The sequence below is a fragment of the Anolis sagrei genome, chromosome 2, assembly GCF_037176765.1.
Source record: "Anolis sagrei isolate rAnoSag1 chromosome 2, rAnoSag1.mat, whole genome shotgun sequence".
Lineage (NCBI taxonomy): Eukaryota > Metazoa > Chordata > Lepidosauria > Squamata > Dactyloidae > Anolis > Anolis sagrei.
Genome location: NC_090022.1, coordinates 246,988,248 through 247,011,199, shown reverse-complemented (window position 1 = coordinate 247,011,199; position 22,952 = coordinate 246,988,248). Strand labels below are relative to the sequence as shown.

At 36.4% G+C, this 22,952-nt stretch overlaps 1 protein-coding gene across 2 annotated transcripts in view; it reads right to left on the bottom strand.

Moving 5' to 3' along the window:
* FBXL17 (F-box and leucine rich repeat protein 17) overlaps window positions 1-22,952 on the bottom strand; it is a 192,200-nt gene that overhangs the window by 131,702 nt on the left and 37,546 nt on the right. For both annotated transcript variants that reach the window (XR_010909329.1, XM_060761877.2), the window contains exon 5: window positions 5,900-6,007. Coding sequence is in view for 1 of the 2 variants with exons in the window: in XM_060761877.2 (XP_060617860.2) it covers window positions 5,900-6,007 (108 nt within the window). In the remaining variant the exon portion in view is untranslated. The remainder of the gene's footprint in view (window positions 1-5,899; window positions 6,008-22,952) is intronic.

The window sequence follows — 22,952 nt, the reverse complement described above, 5'->3', positions numbered from 1 at the left end:
TTTCTAGCATTTCCACCCCGCCCTTCTCAACCCCCTAGGGGGGAACTCAGGGCAGCTTCCAGCTGGCACATATTCGATGCCTACAGTTAAACACAATAAAATACATATCAACAGTAATTATAAATAGTTAAAACATTGAATTATTACAATAAAATCTCATAGAAAAAAGCCAGCTTGGTGGCCATCGTTTCATCGAGTTCCGTAATTAGTGAGCCATTCAGCTTATCATAATCCGTTTCTAAAGCTTTTGTCGTCATTGTCCTTGTTAATCTGCCAGATTACACAAAGGCCTGGTCCCATATCCATGTTTTTAATTTCCTTCCAAAAGAGAGGAGGGACGACGATAATCTAATTTCCCCAGGGAGTGAATTCCACAGGCAGGGGGCTACCACCGAGAAGGCCCTGTCCCTCGTCCCCACCAGTCTCGTTTGTGACAAGGTCGGGGCCGAGAGCAGGGCCCCTCCAGAAGATCTTAAATTCCTTGGTGGGACGTAGAAGGAGATACGTTCGGACAGGTACACTGGGCCGGAGCCGTATAGGGTTTTATAGGTCAAGACCAGCACTCTGAATTGTGCTCGGAACTGGATCGGCAGCCAGTGGAGCTGACACAGCAGGGGGGTGGTATGCTCCCTGTATGACGCTCCGGTTAAAAGCACCTTTAAGATACTGTGCTGGTATATTAATCATAGAACATTATTGTATTATATTGAAAGTTGTCATACTCTTTAAAAAGTTAATACATCCAGTATAAAAGTGAACTAAAACAGACCTCACAGGCTCTGAAGATGCTTGCCAAAGATGCAGGTGAAATGTCAGGAGAGAATGCTTCTAGAACATGGCCATATGGCCCGAAAAACCTACAACAACCCAGTGAACTCTTCACTATAGTGAATAATACAATAGCCAGCACCTAATGAGATACTTCCAGGGATGGAACAGCAGAAACAAGAGGGAATGATTCTCCCTCCCTACTTTAATCCCAAAGCACCACCACAAAATGTTCTGAATAACTGTGATACTCCACTGTTTGGAGATGCTGCAAAAACTGGAGGATTGAGAGAAGGGATTTGTGTGTGTGTGTGTGTGTGTGTGTTGGAGGTCAGACATCAACAGTAACACTGGATATAGGCCACACTGTTATATGAGTAATTTAATAGTGTCATTATTCCATATTGTTGAAAAATGTTTAATTTTTGACAACAGATAAACATTGCTGTCTGCATTAATACCAGATTATCCATGTATGGATGATAATAATAATACCACATGCATTCATATAACTATATTATGCCATGAATGATAGAGAAGCATGACACAAGCAAGTAGTGAATTCCCTACCTGTTAGGGCAGGAAAAGTCTAAAAATGTAAGCCCTGGAAGTTTGGCAGCCATTTTGGAAAGGATGCCGGGGGCATCCATTTTAAAATCTCATTTCCTGAAGGGGGCGAGCTTAGATACTTGGAGGGAAATGAGAGGAGTTAGTGATTGGCTGGGAGAGAGTGGGCGAAGATTAACTTGGAAAAAGAAAAACATTGACTTTAAGGGGACATTTTAAAACCCTGTAACTTTATAATTTTTTTGTGAAATGAAAGCAAAACTAGCTATCACAACATTTTCATGGCATATTGTATTTAATTCTTAGCCTCTCAATGAGAGGAGGTGTGCTCATATGAGCAGAACTCTATGAGCACCACTATGAACAAGGGGCTAGAGCACCTTGAAGAAATCCCTAAGGAAATATTCCAGAATTATAATAGAAACAGGGAAACTTAGAATATGGAAGTATTACATATTTTACAAGACATTCCCTCAGTTCTGTGACCTCCACAAATAGCAGAAAATGAAAAATAAAGAAGGCAAGGAGCCTGAAGCAAAATTTGGCTGCAACGTAACAAAGCATACCTCAGGGAGATAACCTGTATTTAAGTTAATCAAGATCAGCATGGGTAAGGATCTGGGCCCCATAAATTATCAGAATTTAAGAGATGGATAACTAGACTGATCAGATAAATCCTTGATTACTATTCACAGGCTAGTGATACAACAGTTCCATATCAAAATTCTACTTTCTTTCCACAACTAAGGTATCATCCTTACAGCTTTCTGTTAATCAGGCTAATGCTGCTGGACAGCTCCCCAGCTAGTCTTTACTATGTTGCCCTGCTTTGCAGGAAATCTTAATGGTTAGCCAGCAATGTTCATTTCAGTTGAAAGGCAGAATACACCATGACTTTTACATCCTCATTAAGAATATAAAAATATAACATGTATTTGATTTGTAAAATAAAAGTATAAAACACAGATAGCAACTTTCTATAGTTTCAAATTCAGATTATTATGGCATTAATTGCAAATAACAAACTCTCTATGCAAATGCTTGGATCTGCAAATGAGCATCCAGCTAAAGATAAATTGTGGATGCATGTTTGTACTTTCAGGTTGCCTGTCGCCCAATAGCCACATCATAATGGGGTTTTCTTAGGAAAGGAACACGCAGAGGTGATTTCCTTCCTCTGAAATATAGCCTATAGCACTACCATGCATATGTTGATGGTCTCCCATCCAAGGGGAATTTTTGAAGTCCTAATTTTTTAATGCGTACTGATGGGAGTCCAAACTTAAGGGTGACTAGCAAAGAGGGTATCTTTGTGACTGCTTAACAAAAACTTAATCTACGTGCATCTGATATGAAAGAAGCAAATACATGTTAGATTATTTAAAAATGGAAAGCAACTGCTAACATAATCAGATTTTACACAAATGTATAAGGTTCCCAAACTCAAAATGTTATATGCGGTTTTGACCACCACACATCCAAAAAGATATTATAGTGCTCATGAAATTCAGAAAAGGGATCAAAATGATCCAGTAGCTTATGTACCTCCTACATGTCATGGTAATGTGAACCAAAAAATCAGCAAGAAAGATGTGATAGGCATATAATAATGATGATGATGATGATGATGTAAGAATAAGAATAATACATTTTATATATTACCTGCCTCTCATGAAGGCTTGAGGCGGTGTACAACAAAGTAAAAAAAAATACATACAATAAAATACATAGATAACAATACTACTATTTAAAAAATAAAACATACACCAAACACAGGATACAAATTAAGCATATAGCAGCAATAGAATGTATTCATGATTGAAAGTTATCTGAGTTGGCTTGGCGGAAGAGATGGGCCTTCAATTTGGTCTTTAAGTCCAACAGCTGGTTTAGCTGTCGGATCTCTTCTACAGGTCATTTCAGTTACGGGGTGGCCAATGAAAAGGTCTTCTAGGTGACGGTCACCAGTCAAGTTCTGGCTGGTTGAATGAAGTGTCCCCCAGAGGACCTCAGTGTTTAGGGCAGATTACAGGAGAAAGTGATCCTATAAGTAACTTGGACCCAAACCATATAGGCTATGGAGGTCAAAACCAACACTTTGTAATTTTCCAGAAAACAACAGTAAATACTGGAATGTAATGTGCATCTTTTGGTTAAATTGCTTAGTCAAAATGGAGATATGAATTACATTTGATGGCACATTAGAATCGCATGCCAAAAGTTGTCTGTGTTCCTCTGTCAGGCTGAGGCTAGTAAACAGTCCCGGCCTGATGGAGGACGGCAGTTTCGCAACTCGCTTGAATGGCTCTGAAATAGGTCCACTGGGAAGCCATGCCTATCCACCAAGCCAAGGCTAATGAGTTTGCCAGTCTCAGCTTGGTGGGGGCAGCTACTTCTCCTTGCTTCCCAGCTGAGATGCAAACCACCCCCCACCCCACTCCGCCTTCCCTAAGCCATTCTTCTTAGCCTCCCAGTTGAGAGGCTAAGGAGAAGGGCCTTTTTGACCCAAAGTGAGGAGGGAAGCTGAAACAAACCAGCTAAAATAAACTGTTGCTAACCATTGGAATTTGCACAGCAACTTTGACTATGGTTTTCAATACTTCCCAAACAGTTTTCCTTGGCTCCCAGCTGAGAAGATAAGAAGGGACTCCCTCCCTTCCCAGACTTTAAAATAAAAGAAAGAAAATGGTTAGAAAAAAGTACTCCTTTGTACGGAAGTTCCAAAATCCCTCATCCAGCAGGTTTAAAAAAGCTCATTTGAAATTGCCTTTTTTTAAAAAAAAAAAAAAAAAAAAGGAGAGAGAAGTGCTTAGAAGGGTTTTTAGGAGGACTGCAAGCCCCAGATTTCCTCAACTTAGCTATTTATTTGGCCTTATGAAAAAGGTCTATTTTTACATTGCAAGTGCCAGAATATGACAACCAGCATGGTTTTTCTTTTTAAAGCAACTCTCTTGAAACAGCCTTTACAATAAAAAAAATAGAAAGAAAATATTTGGACAAGCTTCTCCTTGCTTCTCAGGCAAATTATTTTTCTCTCTCTATCGATGCCACACTATTTGAGTAAATATGGTAACTGGCAACCAGTAGAGTGACATTAATATGGGTTTAATATGCTCACTCCTACATGTTCCTGTAATCAATCTGGCTGCCATGTTTTGAACTAACTGGAGTTTCTGAACTCAGTACTGAGGTACCCCAATGTACAGCACAATACAGAAGCCCAAACTTGAAGTTACCAGTGCATTCACCACCATCTTTATGTCCTTGGATTCTAGGAAGTGGCGCAGCTGGTGTATCAACCGAAACTGGTAGTAAGCATTCCTTATCATCAAATGTCACGGCCGACATTTGGAGAGATGGATCCAGGAGCGCTCCCAAGCTTCAACGGGAGTTTAACCCCATCCAAAACTGGCTGGCATACCTCCATCCCTCTGTCTGAACACTTAATGGCAAACACCTCTGTCTTATCTGGATTCAGTTTCATTTTTCCCCTTATCCAGCCAATTACCTCCTCCAAGTATTCAGTCACAGGAAACACACTATCCTTAATGATGCTGTTTTTTAAGGCATGGAGAAATATATTTACATATAATCAGCATATTGATAACACCCCATCCTATGTCTGTGGATGAGCTTTCGCAGAGGTTTCATATAAATATTAAAAAGCATTGGAGATAAAAGTGCACCTTGTGGGAGTTGTTAAATGGCAATATAACAGTTCCTTTTATGAGGAGCAGCTATCTCCAATCCCATTTGGAACCTGCCTGACAGGTACGACTGGAACCATTGCAACACAGTGGTTCTGATTTCCAACTCCTCTAGGCATTCCAGAAGGATACTATGGTTGATGGTATTGAAAGCCACTGAGAGACCTAGAAGCACCAACAGGAACACACAGGGTTAAGATGGAAATGATTCACTACGGCAACTACAACAGTCTCAACTCCATATCCTGCTCTGAAGCCTGTTCAAAATGGGTCAAATGTGTGTCATCCAATACTGCCTGGAGTTTGAGGGCAACTGCCTTCTTAATCACCTTGTCCAAAAAAGGAAGGTTAGATACTGATCTGTAGTTATTAAGGTTCAAGAGATCCAGGGGGGGCTGGATATACAATTAAATAATCTGGGAAAAACAGAGACTCTCCCACCCCAACACCCACCCAAGGAACAATATAAAAAACTGGGGTGAAGCTATGTTGTTGAATGAGGCTAGACAATATTAACTCCTTCTTCACAAAGCACATAGTTAAACTATACAATTCACAAGTCATATAAAAGTGGCCAACATGGATGGCTCCAGAACAGAAGTGGGCAAGAGGTGCCCTGACAGCTGCATGTGGCCGCCAGAGCTGTTTTAGTAGCCATTCAGCATTAAAAAAATGCAGAAAATATTTTTGTTTGAAAATCTTACCACCACATGGGTGGGGATAGAGAGCTTTTCCATCATATTTGGAGGTCCAGAGTCCCCGGGAAGATATGCGTTTTTGTAAATTGTTTCAAAACAATTTTTTCTATGGAATTTCTCAAAATGTATAGGACTACCAAAATTTATCACAGTACTTACATTGGTAAGGTGTATGACTCCTTTAGATGTAACAGAACATCCCATAAACCCAACATACTGCAACTCAGGACAGTGTTCAGCAAATGCCTTAACAGATTGATCTGTCACCTGCAAAGACAAAAAGGAGCAATTGATGATGGCACTGACTATTTGCAATCCACGAAGTCCAGGAAACATCTCAGCATCAGCAGTGTTACATTGCAGGTTCAGTAGCTTCTTTTGTCTTAACAGCATGAGAGAAAAAGCAAGATGTTCTTAAAAGGTCTTAAGGTAAAAAATGAACATGATGAAAAGTGTTCTTCTCCTCCAGCAACTGACAGAGTAGGAAGTAATGAAAACAGAATGCACCATATTTACAGAGATTAAAAATAAAATCAATTCTTTCTGTGTTCAAAACTTAAAACTCTAACCAGGAGAAACATTCTTCATGTGTTCCCAAATGTTCAAAAGAAGACATAAACTAGGTTATATCTCAGATAGTTTTGAAAACTAAAGACATTCTGAAAATCAGGCACACAAAATTCAGAGTAACTCAGTTTCCCAGTCTAGTAAAAACACATGCACATCATATATGTACTTCATATAGTAATGGCTTTATCTTCTTTAGTGTTATACACTAATACTGCATAGAGGTTTAGATGAAGGGAAATAATTTGTGAACAAGGGCTAGAAATACATATATTACTAGTTGGCCACATATTTAAAACTACATGTCCAGGAAATCTGATATTTAGAAAAGAAATCATGCATCACTAAACAAGTAACATCTTCTGAACAATGGATGGTGAATATTTATCTTTCTAACCTTGAAACAGAAATCTTTCGGCAAAAGTAAAACCAGGCAGATTGCAAGGGGTACTTTGATTGTGTTTTTCCTGCATGGCAGGGGGTTCGACTAGATGGACCATGTGGTCTATTCCAACTCTATTATTATTCTAAGACTTAAGAACACCGATCCTCAGTTAAATTTCACATCAGAGGAATCATATTGTCTTGTGTTATACAATCTGAACAAGTTGGTGAGTAACCTCTTTTTGGTTGGAGGTGCTACTGATATTAATTCTGCATTAGAGACGAAAGGGTATTCCTAGATGCCCATATTGTTTTAAATTACATTCCTGTTAGGTTTTTTGAGATGCAATAGTATTACTTTCAAACATAATACATAAAATTTGAGATCTTGGAGGCAGTTTGAAATTCTTTTCCTTCCCAGCAGCTGTAAAGTTATACACTACAAGATTAGTTTAATCTGTAAAGAAAAACAGTAAAGTATCCTTAGTCAGCAACAGCAATCTCCGTGTCAGCATTCCTTGCCACCCTAATATTAAAAAATGTATTTTTTCAGTTCAGATACAGTATAGGTATGTTAATTCAGTAGTGCTTAGTAAAGTGCCAAGAAATTTCACTAGATATTTCAACACATCATCATTCTTTCCCATGACTATAGTTTGAGAGCTTCAACTGGGTTCTTTTTTTAACTCTGATTTGTGTTAATGAATGCAGAGACTGATATGAAGGGAAGCTAATAATCGAGGAAGTTGCCAATGTAATGGTTTCTTTTGCAGAAAAGCCAAGGGTACATTGCCGCAAATTCTTTTTAAATTTGCCCGTCACATGGCAATTGATTTCATGATTGTTCATCTCTTTGACGATGACGACAACAACAACAACTTTATTTATAACCCACCCTCTCTCCCCAAAGGGCAGCTTCCAAAGACAAACACAAAGTAGAAATAAACAGCAGTGGAAGAACAATTAAAAGAAGCAATTAAAAATTCACAAATAACACAGTAATCATTAAAACAAGTAATAGGTTCCATAAATAACATAGTGAATTAAGAAAATCAACATGAGAATTGAACAATAAAAACATGGCTGTGGTATGAGTTAGGGCACTTTGTTCTCAGTCAGCCTCATCAGGCAGAATAGAATCATAAGAAGTTAATAAAAGAAGTTACATCAATTGCAAAGACGTATTTGTCATTTTGTGATGGTCAGATGATATTTATAGATATCGGACTTGAAAACCACTAGGAAGAATGGTCAGAGATTACTCATTGGTCACACATTGATAACTAAAGTAATTCACCAGCTCACAAGCCCTGATTGCCCCAACTGCCCTTCTTTACAAAACAAATGGGAAAATGCTTTCTTTCTATTCTTGGAAGTTTTCAGGAAGAGCAGCAGAAAGATTGATAAGTCCCCAATTATCCGAAGTTTTTTTTTTCATAAACACTTTTGCCTGGATTTTTTTTTTTTTTTTTTTTTTTTTAGATTTTAAAACCTTGTTCACTCTTTAGAAGGCAGCTGCAATTTCTCTCCTAAGTCCTAACAGGCTATTCCAGTTAATGTACCAGTCATAGCATTTGGTATCAGAAGTAGTTCCCAGATTAATATCAACAAGATCTTGGGTAGAGATCTAAACTAGGGGCTATCAGAACATACTTAGCCAGGGCTGGTGTTTCAGTCCAAGAGCAATACTCACAATAATGCAAGGGTTATTATGCACTTATGTATATGAACTATTTATATTTTGATTTTTTTCATGTCCCCATTAGCTGAAAAATCAGCAGTACACATTTGTACCAGTGCGATCACTCAGAAAAGGCTTGATTTAAGAGCATAAACGTATCACGAACTTTATTTTCCAAAGATAGTACAACTGCATCCAGAACCATTAAATCCATTAAGATCAAGACAAATCTGTCACCAATATAGCAAATGAAACAAGAACAGCTAAAACACAAATGTGCCCCATGTTGTGTAAAGCTGAAACAACATGGGTCAAAGAGATCAATTTAACAAGACACATTATGTGTTGCAGGATATAAATTTAAAATTATACATTAAGGCTTCTTAGGCCGTGCAATTACCCCTTTGTTCACCCAATTAAAAACCTTTTAACTGCTACATTTTGTTTACCTGAAAAATTGGTGCTGCTTAGAAGCATCATCAGAACCTTATCATGGCAAAGAGATAATGGCAATTGTTACTCTTCAGTAATTTAACATATTACTATTATTGAAACTGAAACTTTAACATGGGAGTTAGTCATCAGACCCTGCAAAGCACAATTTAGCTAAATCAATCCAAATTGAGCAAAGAATATACTATACTTTTACTAGAAATGCCCCCTTGTGAATGAGGGCACAGATATTCACAACTAATCACATTACGAAGGTCCATTAGTGTTCACTGAGAAATCTGTAATAATTTGATTGCCTCTTCGACCTTCACTGACTTTCTTTCATTCTGCCTTATATTATGTTAGGCTTGCTTTACAAAAGTCATATAAGATGATGAAAAGAGATTTATAAGCTGTGCACAAAGCATGGTGAGTAGGAAAGAAATCAGCCCAGAACTAATGGCACAGATATTAGACATTCAGTAAAAATACTATCATGACTTTGGCCATTTTTCTTAAACATACTTGACAACTTTGTTATTGTAGTTTTGAAATGCATTGCTGAATTATAGGAACAGTGAATTTTTCTTCTATTTGAATTACCCTCCACAGAACTATGATTATATAAATATAACTGTATATATCAAGCTATCTTTTGACAGCATCTATAAGCTATATAAGAAGTATAATATTTTCCTCAAAAAATTTCCCCCATATTTTTGTTCTCTATTATACAAATACAACCCCAAGAAGCATCATATGATTAGCTTGCCCAGTACTAATACTTGTAAACAATTAAGAAGGATAGCTGTGAAGTGCTGAAAAAGCCAGGTCATTCCTTTACCTGCCCTCCCCACAATTTAATTGTTGGAGCAACCTTCTCTTTCCCCTCCATACACACACTTTTTGACATATTCATATCTGCAGCACTTCCAATGTCCTAGGTGTCATGTAATCCAACTAACGAATTAGTGCAGTTGATTGAGGCAACTGCCTTCCAGCTGACACAACCCCTTTGGTATTAAGAGACTGAATAAGCCAGATGGCAATAGACTGCACTAATATGTATCTGTGGATGCTGAAACTCCATCATATAACAATGGTGTAATAAAATGGTGCCATTTATGTAAAGCATAAGGCATTTTCTGAATATATGATTCTGTAAAGAACTTGGTTATTACTCAAGTTTTGTCAGCTTAAGGGCTCCTTTCTCCCCTCCTAACCTCCCACTTCTGAGAAGGCCACCCATAGAATGTCTCCGTTGCAACACTTTGGTCCGCCTAGACCAGGTATGGGCAAACTTTGGCCCTCCATGTGTTTGTGACTTCAACTTTCAGAAATCTCAGTCAGTTTACACTTTTAGGAATTGTGTGAGTTGAAGACCAAAACACCCGAAGGGCCGAAGTTTGACCATGCCCATCCTAGGAACCTTCTACACAACTAAATAAAATCCCACATTATCTGCTTCGAACTGGGATATATGGCAGTGTGGACTCAGATATTCCAATTAAAAGCACATATTGTGGATTATTCTGCCTTAATATTCTGGATTATATGCTGCGTGGAAGGGCTCCTGCATTGCTTCCCTGTTGAAGTTCCAGCTCTCTTCTATTTTTCGTTTTTCCCTCTGACAGTCTATTGACATACTGCCCTCCTGTGGTTCCATCCGAGCACTGCATACATGCATAAATATTTATTCATTTTTGGGGCCCTATCCCAAATAGGGCAGATTTTTTAGTTAAAGTCCCACCAGTCTTTTAATTTGGAACACAAAGGGTATGTGTACCATGTTTGATCCAAATCCATCACACCAGGCAGGAGCCTTTGTGGAATAAACATACATATATACTTATATGTGGAAAAATGAAGGATGGCCTTTTGGATATATTTTTGAGAATTAATTTCAAGCCATAGGTGGCAGAATCCAGAGATACAGAGGGCTGAATGTACATAGATTGTATCCTAAGAACATGAAAGCAATTAATTTTAATTACTCAGCTATGCAATTGAAACAAAAGAAAACATCTGGATATAGCAAGTTCTAGTCTGACTGTGCTGGCTGTTCTGTCAAGAATTGGAAGTTGGCTAGGATTACTACTTCCTCCATTTACCACCTGGAAATGCTGTGCTGGACCCAAGCTGTTTGCTAGCGAAAGATACTGGACCCAAGTCATTGTTTAGGAAATATATCTAAGTATGGAAATCTATTTCCTTTGTTCTAATTTTCCTGGTTTACATATCTGTCTAGCTGCTCTGAGTCTCACTGAAGAGAAGAAAGCAGGAAATAATAAGAATAAAAATAGTAGTTTAAACCCTGAGATTACACTAAATATACTAATTAAAACTACTTTGCAAAGACAACAGACCAATAAGAACAATATGGTTTGGGGGAATTTATGAACCAATGCAAAGTTTTAAGATGTTTCTAGTAGCAGCTTTAATACAAAATTAATCACAAGAGAATACACCAACATTTTGACATCTTACCTCTTTGTCCTGAGATTTTATTACACGTGAGATACAACTAATTTACATTAAGATAGTTTATGCCATTTTATTTATTGTCTAAATATTGTGTATTACGAATTGTTCAAAAATACTGCTTCGAAAGCATAATGTTTGAAGTTCCTTAGAGTACAATTATACAGAAACCTGCTAACTTTCAGAACTGAAGAGATTTGTTTTAAAATTAAATTGCAGGTGGCTGGCAGCACTGCGTTCAAAACAATCTGTAGAGATTTGTAAACAATTTATTCACTGTGGATTTGGGGAATCTAATGTCTGCAAACTGTATTTCCAAATACTAAAAGTACTCAATGTAGATATATTAAAATAGTATACACTAGCTTTGAGTACAAGTTCAAGTTCTGCTTGCATAAACAAAACATAAAGCACATTAGTTACATGAAGTATTCAGAGTTAAGTCTCCATTGAAATAGGGAATAGCAGAAAATATGAGATACATACAGTCTTGCAGAGGACAGTTAAAACAAGTATGAAGATGAACTGAATAGTTCAAACGAAGGATTCCTTTTGAGTTTGTTGTTACTATACACAGACATGTAAGTGTGCAATGTGCAGTGGAAAGACCTTACTTTGGTATGGAAAGGCTTTAGGTAAAAAGAAATCCAATTTATTTCCACAAGGAAGGTACTGCTGCACAATGTACTACAAATGTCCCCATTGAGTCCACAGAGACAAAGTCTTATGTCAAATCAAAGTGTATGATCATTCATAGTTATGAGGTATTTCTCAAATCTCCCGTGGACATGTGAGCGTATGAACTAGAACCACTGTATTGCATAACAGGAAAGAACCCTAACAAGCATTTAATCCATTCCTCTACCATGAAGGGGTCCGTAGCTGAAGCACCCAAGAGATAATAATCACACATATTTGTGTGATTTATAGCCCCTCAGCTGTGGAACAGGAACAGAGAGGGACCCAGTGAGATTAGATGGGCCCCTTCCCTCCTGATGTTCAGAAAACAACTTAAAACTTGGCTGTGCAAGCAGGCATTCGGTGAGTGGTAGTATTACAGACGCAGCTAAATGACGACCATGGGAATGGTGCAATGTTAATTTTTTTTTATTTTGTTATGTTGTTTCATGTATAGTGTTTGAATGGTTTTAATTCATTTCTATTGTTATTGATTTTAGTTAATGTTATGTATTGCTTTTGTATGTATGTTCAACATTGAATTTTGCCTTGTTGTACATTGCTTTGGGGTGTGAGAGAGCAGTATAGAAATGCAATAAATAAATAAAGAAATAAATAAAATTTCATAATCTCCAGTGAAGGACAGTCCACCACATCCTAGGATCTTGCATCAGGAATTGCTTTCTAATTCAGTTTCTGAATATCTTGTATTTAAATGGATTTTATCAGATGAAGTCCTGGAGCAAAAGAAAAGAAGTTCACTATGTCTTCTACATGACATTCCATCAAATGTTTAAAGAGGGCTATCATATCACCTCACAAATTTCTTCTTTCTTAGTTGAACATACCCAGTGTCCTTAGTTGTTCTTCAAAGGGTCTAAATTCAGTTATTTTGGTTATCCTTCCATGGACATGTTCCAGCTTGTTAATGCCCTTCAGCTGTGCTGCCCAGAAATGGATAGAGCATTCCAGGTGAGGTTTGTTGCACCTTAGGGTTTAGTGTTGATGTACACATCAGCATTCCTTATTTATTATCGCCTTCTGGATGATCATACCCAGGAGTACCAAGCAAAAATATAGTATTACGTTTATATAGTATACATAAATGCTCCTATAGTTTAACTGTTGTAGTTACCTAATCACAGAAATAAATAATATGACAATATTTTGGGTACAGGATTCTATTATTCGCCATTTTGAATTTCTATGGGGGAAAAGGCACCTGGAAATTAATATTGAAACAGTTTCAAAGTAAAATGGGATTTTCACAAATTTCATCAAATAGGAAAAACATCTAGAAAATTTAAGTGCAATTTTTGGTTTGTGTGAATGGTATTCAGAAAGACTTTTTGCTAAGCAGATCTATGCTTTCAAGTTCTGACATCTCATACGTATACAACTATTATCTTCCTTAAAAAAATCTTCAAACAAAAATGAGTTACAGTCTCAATCGGAAATTAACTCTTTGAAGTTCTAAACTGTCTGGCAATTCTTCTTTAGCACAGAATTGTAGCCCAAGGCTTTTTTTAGTATTTCCAACAGAAAGTTTTTACCTTTATATTAGCATTACTTAGCCAGAAATAACACACAATTGTAAGAACCAAATAATACATGCTAAGTTTTACAAGCTGCAAAGCACATCATGGCTGCTAAAACACAGTTGAATAATAGTTAAAAATTATTTACATTTAAGCTCACTATATACACTGACGTATCAACTACAAAAATGGTGGCAGGGAGAGCACTTTGGTTTCCCTTTTTCAACTCACATTATAAAAAAATGTTTTAACAGAACTCACTTGACTGGTAATGATACTTTATATTCTCAGAAATGTAGTGCTTCCTACTGTAGCCAACTTGTTTAAATCAACTCATTCTTTATCTCCACAAGTGATTTTATTCCTGATCTTGAACAAAATTAAGATAGTCCGTAATATTTGTAATTTAAATTAATCAAATATTCCAGGGCTGTTTACACAGGCCAGCAATAGTAATAGTGACTGGCTCCACTATCTCCTGTGTGTGACTTCAAGCAATAATGTGATGATCTGGTTATATCATAGCTAGCTGTGTACATGGTACCACTTTTCAAAACAGGATCTGGGAAATCCAGCAGTTTCAGAAACCAAACTTCCAAAAAAAAGGATGGATGACTGGACCTGAATTGACCTGGCCGATACTGACCATGTGACAACCCAAATCACCTGCTTTTGGTTGCTTTCAGATGCCATGGTAGCAGCCACATGCACACAGGATTTTCCCCCCTTCGCCTTGCCTGAGCCAATCAGAGCAAGAAAGCAGATAAAGTGTTTGATTAAATTCCAATCTTTTTCTTTGGCATTTTTAAAAAAATGTTCTTAGTTTAATATCTTTCAGTCTTTTTAATTATTATTATTTACTATTTCGCGGGTGTGCATTTGGGAAAGCTGTGAAAGGGCATTTTTGGAGTATGTTTAAATATGTTTTACCTTTGTGGGGGAGGATTAATTTAGGGAGAAGAGGGGATAGCCTGACTCCCTTGAATCCTCACGGAAAGAATACTACCAGTATTTCAGTTTAAATCCTTCCCCAGCCCTATCTATCTTCTTGCTTCTGTACTCTGTTCTGCACCTTCCTTACCCATGAAAAAAAATTATCAAAAAAAGTCCTTTCTTCTTGTTATTCACCTTTTTGACTGACTCATTTATACCCCTCCCCTGCCCAACTTTCTGGCTTGTGTGTACTCCTGCCCCAGTTCACCTAGCCTGACAACTGTGTACAAAAGCAAAAGCTTAGGAACAAATCAATTTTCTTCAGCAAAACGATTTCACAATAAAATTGTATAAAATTAGTGAAGCAAAAAAATCCCAATTTTGATTTCATTTATTTAATACAGAATAAAAACAAAGGTTCTAGCTCATATTATGACTAGTAAACTAGCAGAGAGAAGTTAGAAGATTAATGTTAACACCCACTAAGGTAATGTAAAAAGGTTTACATTAAAAGGCCACATACATGTTTGCATTGTATTTTTGGGCTAATTTTTTTCTATTTTTAGTGTGTACATGGCCCATCAACTGGGAACACACCACAACCTGAAAAAAACAGAAACCAGTATATTAAAACATCATAAGACCCCTTTTTCCAACAATAGACCCCAAAACTGTCGCCGCCACTTTACAAGAATTTACAGTACTTTATCTAACTCACACTCAGGCTGAGCTCAAATGACTTTTTAATAAGTAGATCCAAAGCTTCAATTAACATGCTTGCTTACCAAATACTTGATCACAAAAATGGTATTTTTAAAATAATAGCGGAATATTATTCAAGGTATTGCTTCACAAGTCCAAAAGTACATTAACAGCATTTATTTTTTCTAAGTCCATTTTTGTCAAAGACATTTTTACTCAAAACAGATACTACACAAGGAATCTTTTTCTCTCAGGAAATATCGCCTAAAAGGGAAAAAGTCTAACCTCTCATAAACCCAGAACGGCTGATTTATTTACTGTACATTACTAATGGATGAGGCTTAAGACTTTGATAAACCCTCAGTACTCACTTTGATGTCAGCAGTGAAAAACAGTAGTTCCTTTTGTGCTCATACTTAAAGAATAACATATATTTTTAATGTTCTTTTGACAGCCCCAGTATTAGTCCTGACTTTTAAAGGTAGACAACTTTAAGTTACAGGATGCATACAACATTCTATTTGCAGGCATTGTCGGCTCTTCCTTTTTCAAAAAAGTTTAAAGACTTCATTAAAAATTCACAATTTTCAAAATAATCTAAAATATTTTTCATAAAGAATAGATTGAAACAGTGTAAGGGATAACTAAAACTGAATTATTTAAACTAACTGATGGTTATCAGAAACATGGGAATGATATTTAAAAGTTGCTTTCTTCTACATAACCTTGTTTCCTTGAAGTAAATATTAGAAGCAGAAAACTACACTATTTTCTAAGAAGAATATTGAGCAGTACTAAAATGGATGTTATTACATCTAAAGGAAATAATGCTTGGGCATCTGCTTTCATATAGGAAAGAAATTCTCCTGGTCAGTTCTAAGAAGGTAGTTTGGGCAGGTATTTCATCTAAGGCAAAGGATTTCGAAATCAATTTTTGTTTTGTTCTTTTTAACTAGAATTCCAAGACTATTCACTTAAACTAGAAGCAAAATGCTGGCTTATTGGCTAGAGACAATTCACTATGGCTTCATGAGCCATACAATAAAATGGGTCAACAGGCAGAATTATTTGTATCAGTCTAAGTTAAACCTCAAAATTGTTAATATCAAACAACAGGAAACTGGAGACCAAATCAAACTGCAACTGTATCTAGGAAAGAAAGGCATGTCCCTAATTAGGAAAGCTGTAATTTACTTGTATTTAATAAAAATTATATCTTCCTTTAAATTTGGGTATATTCTTGAATCCAGCCCTGATCCTAGAAGCCCAGATTTTATAAACCAGAAAAGCATTTGCACAACTATGACTACTATACCAGGTTATAATGAGATGCCTTATGTACATCTTGAGGGACTATGTAATTCTTGACAGAACAGCTGATAAGAATTTGGGAGAATTATTCATAAAACTTTTTGTTAGATATCAAAATAAAATACAGTACTGCTAAGTTGGTGTGAAACTCTATACAACAGCTTATTTGGGAAGTGGAAATATTGATGCATGTGATCATAGAATCATAGAATCATAGAATCAAAGAGTTGGAAGAGACCTCATGGGCCATCCAGTCCAACCCCCTGCCAAGAAGCAGGAATATTGCATTCAAATCACCCCTGACAGATGGCCATCCAGCCTCTGTTTAAAAGCTTCCAAGGAAGGAGCCTCCACCACACTCCGGGGCAGAGAGTTCCACTGCTGAACGGCTCTCACAGTCAGGAAGTTCTTCCTAATGTTCAGATGGAATCTCCTTTCTTGTAGTTTGAAGCCATTGTTCCGTGTCCTAGTCTCCAAGGAAGCAGAAAACAAGCTAGCTCCCTCCTCCCTGTGGCTTCCTCTCACATATTTATACATGGCTATCATATCTCCTCTCAGCCTTCTCTTCTTCAGGCTAAACATGCCCAGTTCCCTAAGCCGCTCCTCATAGGGCTTGTTCTCCAGACCCTTGATCATTTTAGTCGCCCTCCTCTGGACACTTTCCAGCTTGTCAATATCTCTCTTGAATTGTGGTGCCCAGAATTGGACACAATATTCCAGATGTGGTCTAACCAAAGCAGAATAGAGGGGTAGCATTACTTCCTTAGATCTAGACACTATGCTCCTATTGATGCAGGCCAAAATCCCATTGGCTTTTTTTGCCGCCACATCACTATAGAAAATACATGGCATGCTGAACTTCAAATTCCTTGTTTTAATTCCTCATATAAAACATAACATGTTTAAGCAGTTTTAAGTGGAGCTTAGAATTAGCACAAAAAACTGAGTTCATTACATTTTTAGTTAGAGGAGCCTAAAATCTAATTAATTTTGCATTACCACTTTATCATTCTTTTAATCAACCTGCAAAATAATCATGAAATTACTGGTCACATTTGAAAAACTAACCAAGCAACCCCAGGGGCCATCTAGTTCAACCTGTGCAGCTCCCTTCCTAAGGATATTAGATCAATCCCCTCCTTCCTGACCTTCCACAAGAGAATGAAAATGTGGTTTTGTGACCAAGCCTTCAGAGAACTTGTGCAATAGATAGATTTGGAACAATGTACAATGACCATTGAAACGGCCCGGATTACGCTCGTGGATTACATGTTTAACTCTGAATGTATTGTTTTTAAATGTTTTGTTTCAATGTACTTTTTAATTGTATTTTAATATTTATTTAAGTGTACATTGTGTTTTAAGGCTTCAAATCATTGCCTGTATGTAAAGTTGCCTTGAGCCCTCTTTGGAGCAAGAAAGGAGGGGTAGAAATGCCATAAACCTCCATCATACAGGAATTAACAGCAACAACAATCTTATGTTTAAAAACTTCCAGTTAATGAGAACTTCTTACCTTTTGGCTAATCTATTTCACTATCATCAAGAGATGCCCCTGCCCTTCTTAAGATCCCAATTTCTAAAATAAGTCATATGTTAATATTGTCAGCACTATTTCTCCTTTGCTTTCTGATTCATTTAATTGGATGACTTTTAGTGCTTCAAATTGTGCTCCCTGGAAATATCTAGATACTTTTAACTAAAAACTTCATGATTCAATCAAATGGGGATGGTGAGATTTTTTTTAATCTAAGATATCTGGAAACTACTGAATTGGAAAAGATTTGCATTTACTAGATTTTTCTGTGAATGCATGAGACGTCTCTTCACATTAAGAATGACAGTTTTCCAATCTTAAATTCTTCTCTCTAAAATCAAGAACTGGGCAAAATATCAAATACCACAATATAACTGTATTAAAGGACATCAAGTTCTGTCTGCTTGCCAAGGCAGTTGGTCAGAAAACAGAAGAAACACAAATACTTAGGGTCTTTCTACACTATACCACTACTCTACTTTAACTACTGCAGCATTCAGACTGCTGAGCAAGAGAGCTCAATATCTCACCAAACTACAAAGGCCAAGATTTCATAGGATGGAGCCATACAAGTTGAAGTGGAATCATTATGCTATCAAAGGGCAAAAGAAGCCATAGTTCTTCATGTTTGCTGTACAAGGGTCTTTCAATAGGGGAAGTAACATTTCTATTCCTGTTTAAATCAATGCTCACTCAAATAAGATACTTTATATAAATTTTTCAAATTTTTTCCTTCTATGTTGGTTATTAGTTGTAATTTTATCCATATTTTGGATCTCATATTGGTAGAAAGATTGTATATACAATGAACAAAAATATAATAAACCAATTTTTCTTATGTGTTCGACGTGCGAGTGTGGAGAGGAGCAAACCACTGACCACCTGCTGCAATGCACCCTGAGCCCTGCCACATGCACAAGGGAGGACCTTCTTGCAGCAACACCAGAGGCACTCCAAGTGGCCAGATACTGGTCAAAGGACATTTAATCAACTCTCATACTCACAAATTTTGTAATCTGCTTGTTTGCTTTGTTCTGTTAGAAATGTAATATAATTTGACTGGTTGTTCTGACATGACAAATAAATAAATAAATAAATAAGCATAATATTAGCACATAAGGTAAGACAACCAATGTTATTTTATTCTTTAGGCACAATGGGAAAAACTGTAACCCGAATAAAAGAAGTATCATTTAAGGAGATTATGAACAATAATTTAAGACATATTAAAGAAGACGAAAGTAATGGCAATTATTAGGTGAATAATTTGTAAATAGGTTTTATCACTATAAACTGTCATATTGTTAAAACTCAGACAGTTAAATTACCCCCTCCTGCATGGTATGAAGAATTAGTGTGAGGACACCTGGAGACCTACTAGGAGAAACTACAGCTGGCTGATCTTCCTGCATCATCATAAATCTAGAAAGAAATAATATGCATATTAAGACCGAAGGTACACTTCTCTTCAGAGCTGCTATGAATATCAAAAAGTATTACTAAGTATGTTAAACAACTGATAAGCATGGGATCTATAAGAGACATATCAACATAGGGGAAAAGATGAAAAACAAGTAGAAAATGAAGGAACAAGGCTAGCCAATACATTTCCTCCACAAGTTCTGAGAAGTATGCCAAGTCTGGTCCTTATGGTTCACAGTCGACATCCAAGTATAGACTACATCACATGCCAAGATCTTTTAAATTCGGGATAATTTCCAACAGTCATTTGTGGTATGGCAAAAATTCAGTTAAATAAGGAGGAGAAATAAACCTCTCACGCGTCAAATTCAAGCCCTTCATACGCATCTCAAACAACTCTTTCTATCCTACCCAATCTCTTCATTCAAAGCTTTGATGAATTAAAAAAATTGAGTTATCTGGGCAACAGAAAAATATAAATTTTGAAACAGAAGCTATTTTAGCCTGCAACAAACAAACGACAAAACACTTTGGGTGGAGACTAGCTGGTTTACTATCATGCAGAAAATACCAATAATTGCCCACATCTTCCAAAGGAACAGCCATAGACACTCCAAACAAGCCTATGTTTCATGCAACTCACTCATTGTTAAATACTGATGCCTTAAAGAGGATTAATAGATCAAAATTTACACAGAGCTTTCAAATTATAAAGTAGTAACAACTCAGATTACTTCACTGGGGTCACAAAGGGTCATGGAAAGTGTGACCTTTCTTAACCATGAAATTGCCATTCTTTCATTTTCTAGAACTGGGCATGCCCAGGACTCCTGGAAAGCTATCCCAGTAGGAGTTGTAACCTAAGAGTATCAAGACAATGCAGCTACCCCTAATCAATGTGCTTTATCCTTGTAAAATTCTGCCATGACCAACCATCAATGGGGCAAATGGTAAAGGGAACACACACTGACAAAGGAGGGAAGGGGCATAACCTGCTATCTTTTATCTCTAATAAAATGGCTACTGTCAACAAATACCATAAACATTTGCTTGTCATAAAATTCGGCATCAAATATTTCTAGAAACCAAATTCTACTACATTATGGCAATTTGTAGTAGTTATTTTGTTGAAGTTATTTTTTCTTAACAATTATACCTTTTTATTTTCTGTAAGTAAAAAATGTAGGTGCAACGACTGTTCATTAAAAAATGTAAAAATGTTTGCTTAATATATATTATTGCATAATCTTGTCTATATTGAGCTATCTTTTATAAAATGCATGTTGGCTTTTTATGAAACAACCAAATCTATTTACAACCTAAACACAACTGTAAAAATTAATACATATTATCACTAAAGAGGAACAACAACAGATTTTATTTTTAAGATCACCAATAAATTTGAAAATCAGAATTAAAGCTAAAGTATGGTGAGGCACCATTTTTATATATATATATATATGCTCATGCCAGCCACATGACCTTGGAGGTGTCTGCGGACAACGCTGGCTCTTCGGCTTAGAAATGGAGATGAGCACCACACCCCAGAGTCAGACATGACTGGACTTAATGTCAGGGGACTACCTTTACCTTTATATATATATATATATGAATTAACAAACTGGCAGATTTATAATAGGGTTGTTGTAGGTTTTTTCGGACTATATGGCCATGTTCTAGAGGCATTCTCTCCTGACGTTTCACCTACATCTATGGTGAGCATCCTCAGAGGTTGTGACCTCTGAGGATGCCAACAACCCAGTGATTCTGGCCATGAAAGCCTTCGACAATGAATTTATAATATCTTGGCAAACCAAGAACAATGGGTTGTATCCCATGCTGGGCAAATGCAAGTTTCCTCATAGTAGAGGAATACTCACCCATCCACCCTACTACAGGAAGCTCTGCCCCTGAGGATCAGAGAATCCTAATCCTCCTCTCATATAGTGCATTTATTTTTTTTAAAAAGAAATAGATACGACTCTATTACACAGACACATAAGAATATCATATCTACATATACAGAGGCCTGATATTCCAAAACAGTGTAAAATAGCTTTCACTCAAGTGTAAATTTTATTTCAAAGCTATTTATCAGCAGTGTGTAGATCCTGCAAACACTTCAAAAGCACATATGCCAGATAATCTACTTAGCATCTTCAGACCCTGGGGCACCGTTAGATAAATCCTCCAGTGAAGGATATAATCTCCACATGATAAGAGCTTGTTCTTAGATTGATTCTGCATATAATTCAAACAGTTGGGACCTGTTATAATTTGCTGTGAAGATACACATCTAGCACAGTACTGATGTAGTTGTGGAAGAGGTCTTAAAATATAACTTATCCAGCCTGCAGAAAGAGCAAAATTATTTGTCATAATAAATTTCTATTCCTTCTTTACCTAAGAAGTATTTGCCTTATTATTACAGTGAACCAAAATATCGCAAAGCTATTAATTCGGAATTGAACTTTACCATCTTGGAGAAAGTGCCATGACTAGCTGAAACAATGTAACAAAATTGCAACTTTATAATATTGATCTCTATGTGCATAATGCAAATGGAAATCTAGATGCACACAAAAAGAATAGGAAAACATTTTACTAATTTCCAATTATCACAGCAAAGGGGAAGAGTCCAGGTTGCATTCCCACTAAGAAGGCCCATTTTTGTATATATTAAAAATCCAAGTCCAGCAGAACTAATTCAACTCAAGCTCTTTCTAAAGATGGTTAAAATAGATTTCAAATTCTGCAACAGAACCATAAAGACAAAGCCATACATCATGTACAATATGACATGTCTCACCAATGATCAATGCAAAATGATAGCAATATTAATCACTTTTGGGGTTTTAAGAACAAATCATTAAAATTAAAGTTATGTGCAAAAAGAAAACAGAAAAAGGTGGTCTTGAACTCAAAAATTCAATGTATTACTAATCGTCATTTTCCATTAAACATATACTAAACATTTGAAAAATAGCAAATATACAAACATATTACACTTTTATTTCACTCTATCTATCATGCCCCAAATCAACTGAAAATAAATATAAAAATAAACAAGAATTAAAATCACAATGAAGTATATTTTTAATCTGTTTGTATTTGTTATTGTTTAATTTTGTTTATGATTATTTACATTTGATGTAATGCCTTTTTTGATTTTCGCTTTGTATCTATTGTGTTGATTTTCTTGTAAGCCGCCCCGAGTCCTTGTGGAGAAGAGTGGGCTATAAATAAAGTTATGTATTACTATTATTGTTGTTGTTGTTGTTGTTGTTGTAAGTGTTTCTCATATCAAATTGACTTTTTAATAAAATATACGAAGGACTGAAAAACTACTTTTACTTGTTTCAAATTATTATATAGATAAACAAAAATATTCACAAAGTATTACCACTATAAGTTTCTCTTTCTAGAGTATGTCCTTAAGAAACACAAATAAGAAAAAAAATTGGGTATCCCTTCCACAAAATGGTAAATGTTTAAGTTACATTCACAATAGGAATCTGTAGTCTAACATTCTACTGCATCCTAAAA